This window comes from Babylonia areolata, chromosome 8 (assembly GCF_041734735.1).
Source record: "Babylonia areolata isolate BAREFJ2019XMU chromosome 8, ASM4173473v1, whole genome shotgun sequence".
NCBI classification, from domain to species: domain Eukaryota; kingdom Metazoa; phylum Mollusca; class Gastropoda; order Neogastropoda; family Buccinidae; genus Babylonia; species Babylonia areolata.
The window spans coordinates 46,715,769-46,721,768 of NC_134883.1; the positions used below are offsets into that span (position 1 = coordinate 46,715,769).

General features: G+C 43.1%; 1 protein-coding gene across 6 annotated transcripts in view; it reads right to left on the reverse strand.

Annotated features, from left to right (window-relative positions):
- Nucleotides 1–4,992, reverse strand: part of LOC143284872 (guanine nucleotide-binding protein G(i) subunit alpha-like) — a 42,153-nt gene extending 37,161 nt beyond the window's left edge. For all 6 annotated transcript variants that reach the window (XR_013055625.1, XR_013055623.1, XR_013055624.1 and 3 more), the window contains exons 1-2: nt 4,690–4,992; nt 1,240–1,282 (exon numbers count right to left, since the gene is read on the reverse strand). Coding sequence is in view for 1 of the 6 variants with exons in the window: in XM_076591981.1 (XP_076448096.1) it covers nt 1,240–1,282; nt 4,690–4,807 (161 nt within the window). In the remaining 5 variants the exon portion in view is untranslated. The remainder of the gene's footprint in view (nt 1–1,239; nt 1,283–4,689) is intronic.
- Nucleotides 4,993–6,000: the final 1,008 nt, after the last annotated feature.

Consider the following 6,000-nt stretch of genomic DNA (forward strand, 5'->3'; position numbering starts at 1 on the left):
ATGACAGCTGTGAACTGACTGCACATCCTGCACACACAATGACATGACAGCTGTGAAATGACTGCACACATTGTACACACCATGAGCATGACAGCTGTGAGCTGACTGCACACACACACACACACCATGACATGACAGCTGTGAACTTACTGCACACACACCATGACATGACAGCTGTGAACTGACTGCTCACAGCATGACATGACAGCTGTGAACTGACTGGTCACAGCATGACATGACAGCTGTGAACTGACTACACACACTGCACACACAATGACATGACAGCTGTGAAATGACTGCACACACTGTACGCACCATGGACATGACAGTTGTGAACTGAATTCACACACCATGGACATGACAGCTATGAACTGACTACATACACAAAGACATGACAGCTGTGAACTTACTGCACACACACCATGACATGACAGCTGTGAACTGACTGCTCACAGCATGACATGACAGCTGTGAACTGACTGCACACACTATGACATGACAGCTGTGAACTGACTGCACACACACACACACCATCACATGACAGCTGTGAACTGACTGCACACACCATGGACATGACAGCTGTGAACTGACTGCACACACCATGACATGACAGCTGTGAACTGACTACATACACAAAGACATGACAGCTGTGAACTGACTGCATGCACCATGACATGTCAACTGTGAACTGAACATTTTCAGAGTTGAAGTGTCAGGTGAAGATGACAAGACAGAAAAGAAGGAAGTCAAACAATATACAAATTCATCCAGAACCTACAGTGCAAAGCTTGAAGCTTTTGTTTCATCTGCTTCCAAACAGTCCATGAAATGTGGCTGGACCTGCCCATTCAACACGCGACTGATGTATTCCAACTTGCGAAAAACTGAGAAGATATCAGAACTACTTGACAAGCCCTCCCAAAGGGGGGGGGGGGGGCTCCCCCGTCCACCACCTGGGGGACGCGCCCCTACGCCGTATAGTCCCAGCACCACGAAACAGACAAACAAACACACAGACGGGCAAAATGTAGTCATAGAAACCTGTTTGACATCCCAGCAGATGGCAGACAGACAGACATTGCTCATCTAACCCCCCCCCCCACCCCCCCCCCTGCCCCCTTCCCCAATGTTGGTGGCATACACTGATGCAGTAAGACAAGCACATCAGCAGGTTTAATTTTCTGTGTGGTGTAAAAGTTATTTTCAGTAGCATGACAAGTTAGGTATGAACTGACTTACTTCATCTGTTTGACGATCGTGCTTTTCCCAGACTCTCCTGCACCTGAAACAGAAATAAACAAAAACCAGAAGTCTGTTATCTGTTTCCATCAACTTATGTTCAATGGTAAAGTTATCATGTTCAAAGGAAACAACGGCATTCACTGCAGCACAGAAACTGGGCATACATTATGAGATCGCCCAGTAATGATTGACAGCAGCACAGAACTCAGTGATGTCAGAATGGGATCACCCAGTAATGATTGTCAACAGTACAGAACCCAGTGACTGATTTCAGAATGGGATCACCCAGTAATGATTGTCAACAGTACAGAACTCAGTGACTGATTTTAGAATGGGATCACCCAGTAATGATTGTCAGCAGTACAGAACTCAGTGATGTCAGAATGGGATCACCCAGTAATGATTGTCAGCAGTACAGAACTCAGTGACTGATGTCAGAATGAGATTACCCAGTAATGATTGACAACAACACAGAACTCAGTGACTGATGTCAGAATGAGATTACCCAGTAATGATTGAAAGCAGCACAGAACTCAGTGACTGATGTCAGAATGGGATCACCCAGTAATGATTGTCAGCAACACAGAACTCAGTGATGTCAGAATGAGATTACCCAGTAATGATTGAAAGCAGTACAGAACCCAGTGACTGATTTCTGAATGGGATCACCCAGTATTGATTGACAGCAGTACAGAACTCAGTGACTGATGTCAGAATGGGATCACCCAGTAATGATTGTCAACAGTACAGAACTCAGTGACTGATGTCAGAATGGGATCACCCAGTAATGATTGTCAGCAACACAGAACTCAGTGACTGATGTCAGAATGGGATCACCCAGTAATGATTGTCAGCAGTACAGAACTCAGTGACTGATGTCAGAATGGGATCACCCAGTAATGATTGTCAGCAGTACAGAACTCAGTGACTGATGTCAGAATGGGATCACCCAGTAATGATTGAAAGCAGCACAGAACTCAGTGACTGATGTCAGAATGGGATCACCCAGTAATGATTGTCAGCAACACAGAACTCAGTGACTGATGTCAGAATGGGATCACCCAGTAATGATTGTCAGCAGTACAGAACTCAGTGACTGATGTCAGAATGGGATCACCCAGTAATGATTGTCAGCAACACAGAATGGGATCACCCACTAATGATTGACAGCACTACAGAACTCAGTGACTGATGTGAACACTAACAGTATCTTTCACGTTACCTGTTGCCAAAGTCAGCACTGTTTGACGTAATTATGGAGACTGTATCACCATAGGTGGAATGCTATGGCTGGACACACACACACACACACACACACACACACACACACATTCATACACAAGAACAGATGTTCTATTCAATAAAGGTCAGGTAACCCCTCAGAAATTTAGTGTTGAAAAATGCATTCCAAAATCACAAAAACTAATACTTGATAATGCATATTTGATAAATGAACAGCCACTATATATCATATATGGTTCCAGTGCTTCTTTCCCATTCTTGAAATAAAATGCGATATTGCAAAATGAATTAACAAAAAATCTAGCCATGGTCAAGAGGTTAGCAATTATTATGAACTGAAAATGAGGTAATGTTTTCCGCTGCCATCAAAGAAATTTGTCATCCACTAGCCAGCTCTTACTCCCAGCTGAGTGAGCTCTTCGCTCAAAGGGCAAGGCTGGGAACAGGACCATGTGCGTGTATGGCTGGGAATGGGACCATGTTGTGTGTATGGTAATTTGTCATCCACTTTAAGGACATATATCAGTCTCTGAGAAAGCTGCTCATATTTCCAAACCATCACTTGTTTTTGATTCTATTTTTCTTTTCTTTTTTTAGCACACAATTACACAACACAAGGAAATGTTTAACACACATTCAGTTGAAAGACACATTATTACGCAAAATATGGAAATGTTCTGAAGATGACAGTTTGCTCATTATTCAAGTTAACTTACATAAACGGAACTTATCATTTAAAGCTATAATCAGTATAAACAGAGGAAACATCAGACAGTGCAAAGTATATAAGGGAAGGGGATAGTGATAAGCACACTGAAGAACTTGTAATCCTCCTTCCCTCATTTCAAAGCAATCTTCAGTGAAAACTGGTATGTTTTTGTGTGTAATCATGTGATCATATCATTTAATACAGCTGGGGTGTTTTTTAGTTGTTGTATTTTTATTATTTGTTTTTTTTCAAAAACAGTGACACTTTCCACAATATTTGTAGCACAAATAGAGAAGAAAAAAAAAGGTGAAAAGAATAAAATTCATGACAAAGAAAAATAAATAATGGAAAACACAGGGAAGAGAGATTAGGGGGAGAATGGGGTGCAATGATCACTGCAAAACAAAGAAAAAAAAAGAAAAAGAAAAGAAAATAAGGCGGGTCTCTGTCATTGCAGCATTATCATCACTATCATCAGTGATCATAAATGTAGTGGCATTGTAGTAGTTACTAAAGGTTCATTCATACAAACGTCATATGATATCCATTTTCATATGTTTTTCATTGTTGTCACACATTTTTACACAAAATTTCACTTGTTTCTGGACACAAGAAATGTCACTGGATGTCACAGAACTGGGCTAATGCTCCCTCATTTGTGCTGGCCTTCCACACATGGCATGATGCTATGGGATATTCTCTGGTTTCTGGATGTGACAGAGAAAATGTGTGTGTGTGTGTGTGTGTGTGTGTGTGTGTGTGTGTAAAATCCGCTTTAAAATGGGAAGTAGCTCACCTAACAATGGACTAATCATGATAAATGACTAGCTTATAACTCTGTGTGTGTGTGAAAACCTGTTTTAAATGGGGCAGTAGCTAATGGACTAATCAGGACAAATTACTACTACTGAGGGGGGTGGAGGGGGGCGGAGGCCGTCTACCAAGTTCTGACTTCTGGAAGGCAAAGCTTCACCGTCACCACTGAGTACTCGTGTAACCACCACTCGACAGGGCAGTTTAAATGGCAAGCCGCAATGCACCCAACCAAATCTGGATACCCGAAATACCCCTGGCGAAAGTCGCAACCAATCCCTGCTTCTTATGATGTCAACAGAATTCAAAAACGTCGCGACAGCTGAGCGTCCCCAGAGATGACGGCAATGTAGGTCACGTTGCAGCCGTCATTTCTGCATGCAGGAAACGGAGACTGGCCACTTTCCTGTTCTTTTCTATCCTGTTTCGCTTCTTCCACGCTGTCTGATAGAGCACAATGGCTTAACTCACGTGGTGAACGTAAATCGACACTAAATGGTTTATTAGCCAATTGCCATCATTCCCTGTAAACACATAGCCGTGAAAACACCACCAACCTATGACACTTTTTTTTTCTCCTGTGTCAGAGTCCTTCCAGTCAAAGCAGGAAATTGCTGACCAACGCAAATCTGTGAGGAGTATGTGCTGACAACCAGTGTAAACGGACGTGCTCACAAACTTACCCAGTAACAAGAGTTTCACTTCACGAGAGGCTTTCTCCCCATCCGCCCTCAGGCCCTTGTCAATTGCTTTCGATCTCTCCATCGCCACTTTATCTTCCAGGCTCGTCACACACCCCATTTTGAACGATCACAGAACCAAAGAAAGTAACTGAAGGCGAAGTTTTATCAAAAACTAATCAACACTTAATCCGGTCTGTTTGGAGACGTATGTCACACTGCATACAGGGATTTGTTTTCACTTGTTTTCCACAGCACCACCACAATCACGCTCAGGCTGCTCGCTTGTCATCTGTCGACTGCTTCTCTTCGCATGAATTTGAAGCAAGTGCCCGGATAGGAGCATGCGCAGTGTCTCACATGGTTTGGACTGTCTGCTACAGTTGCTCGCCTCGTCCGTTGTGCACACGAAAACTTTGTTTATCTGCGAAAAGTGAAACAACGTCGATTTATCCTCGATTTTTAATTGTTGATATTACTCTATAAATAAAAAAAAAGATGGCATGCGTAGACGCTTTTAAATTACATATTCAAACTGCAGCATTTCCATGTGGGCGTGTCCGTCTGTCGCACTGACCACAGACACAACTGAGAATTAGAGATATATTTATATATAGTGTCTATGTACTGACTCACTCCACTCCCACTTCTCCTCCCTATATACCCCCCCCCCCCCCCCCCCCCCCCCCCCCCCCCCCCCCCACACACACACACCTCCCTCAGCCCCATCCCCCCCTCTCTCTCTCTCTCTCTCTCTCTCTCTGGGGGCTGAAAGTAAAATTAAAAAATTATGACGATTCTGCATATATCCGACTTCCCCCAATAAAGAAAATCCATTCATTCATTCTGTCTGTTTAAATAATTATCGCCACATTCGCCCCTCCTCCCCTAACACCTGGAGAGACTGAGCCAGCCTGACAGGGAAAGCAGGAGGGGGCGGGTGGTGGGGGTAGGGTGTCGAGAAAACGCAATTTTTTAAAACAGTGTAATATGACTCTAAAACTCTGTCTACAATTTGTTGTTGGTTTTAAACCATTCACTAAACTCGGTTTGAATAACCATTTTCCTTTCAAATGATTTTAATTTTGCTGAAATATGTCATAGTGACGGAGAAGCAAACTATAGTCACATACGTAATAGGTGGCACTTCAGTCCAGTAGAAAGGCTCTGATTGGGTATTTAAACGTGTATCCACTGGTCCATGAAATCTGCAATGAAATCAATCAAGCAGTTTGGACAGGTCTGCCTTCAGTCCGCTGGGAATATGACACAAAACTGAATCACTGCTGCATGAACTATGATGGTAATCTTTCT